This window comes from Poromitra crassiceps, assembly GCF_964638095.1.
Source record: "Poromitra crassiceps genome assembly, chromosome: 11".
NCBI lineage: Eukaryota > Metazoa > Chordata > Actinopteri > Beryciformes > Melamphaidae > Poromitra > Poromitra crassiceps.
The window spans coordinates 41,970,648-41,971,606 of NC_139643.1; the positions used below are offsets into that span (position 1 = coordinate 41,970,648).

The window sequence follows — 959 nt, forward strand, 5'->3', positions numbered from 1 at the left end:
CATAACTATATCAATTATCCCCCAGTTGCTAATCCAGTTTCTAGTACATATCTAAACTCAGTGTCGGTAGTAATAAATATAAGGTCATATAATATAATACATTGCTTGAAAATGAAGTTCATTATGTTTGTATGAGGAAATAATATAACCAAGATCTGTGTCTCTCTCCCTTTCTTCTGTGTCGTTTTCTCCCCTGCTCACTCAGCCTGGTCCCTGTGTGTGATGTCCTGTCCTGCCACAGTGTGATGCGTGATGGCTCCGCTGCTGAGTGGAGTGTGGTGGGGTCCGGAGGCGGGCATGGTGGGCTCGGGGGCGGCTGTCGCCCAGGGCGTGGCCTCCTGGCTGAGCAGCGGGGAGCTCGTCACCGTCAGCCTGCTCACCGCCCTGGTGCTGCTCTCCCTGCTGCTGCTGCTGTGTACCGGCTGCCAGGGGTGAGTCACAGACACACAGACACAGACACACACACACACACACACACACACACACACACACACACAGGTCGATATTATTCATGTCCTACAAAAAACTCACATCTCCAGAATATGTGAGGTATCTGCGTAGTGTCGAGGTAAAGGTGATCACCTACTACCGTGGAGACCCAGGTTCAATTCCCGGTAGCGGTAAACTTCCAGCATGGTCAGATGTCTCTGTTTCTCCTACAGACACAATTCTGCCGGTGGGGTACATGTCCTGGTCACTGCACTAGCACCTCCTCTGGTCGGTCGGGGTGACTGTTAGTGGGGGAGGAGAACTGGGGGGGGAGAACTGGGGGGGGGGGGGGGGATTGTGATAGCATGATCCTCCCACATGCTACGTCCTGCTGGTGAAACTCCTTGCTGTCAGGTGAAAAGAAGCACATGCACATGTATTGGAGGAAGCATGTGCTAGTCTACGGCTAGTCTACGGCCAAGTACAATTGATGAGAAAAGTCCGGAGAGGAGAACTTGATCCCCAAAAAA

At 51.8% G+C, this 959-nt stretch overlaps 1 protein-coding gene across 1 annotated transcript in view; it reads left to right on the top strand.

Annotated features, from left to right (window-relative positions):
* Window positions 1–252: 252 nt before the first annotated feature.
* The window catches only part of pag1 (phosphoprotein membrane anchor with glycosphingolipid microdomains 1), a gene marked incomplete at its 5' end in the record, with an annotated part of 20,423 nt that continues 19,716 nt past the window's right edge, over window positions 253–959 (top strand). The window contains one exon of the mRNA XM_083646341.1: window positions 253–431. Within this exon, the coding sequence (XP_083502467.1) occupies window positions 253–431 (179 nt within the window). The remainder of the gene's footprint in view (window positions 432–959) is intronic.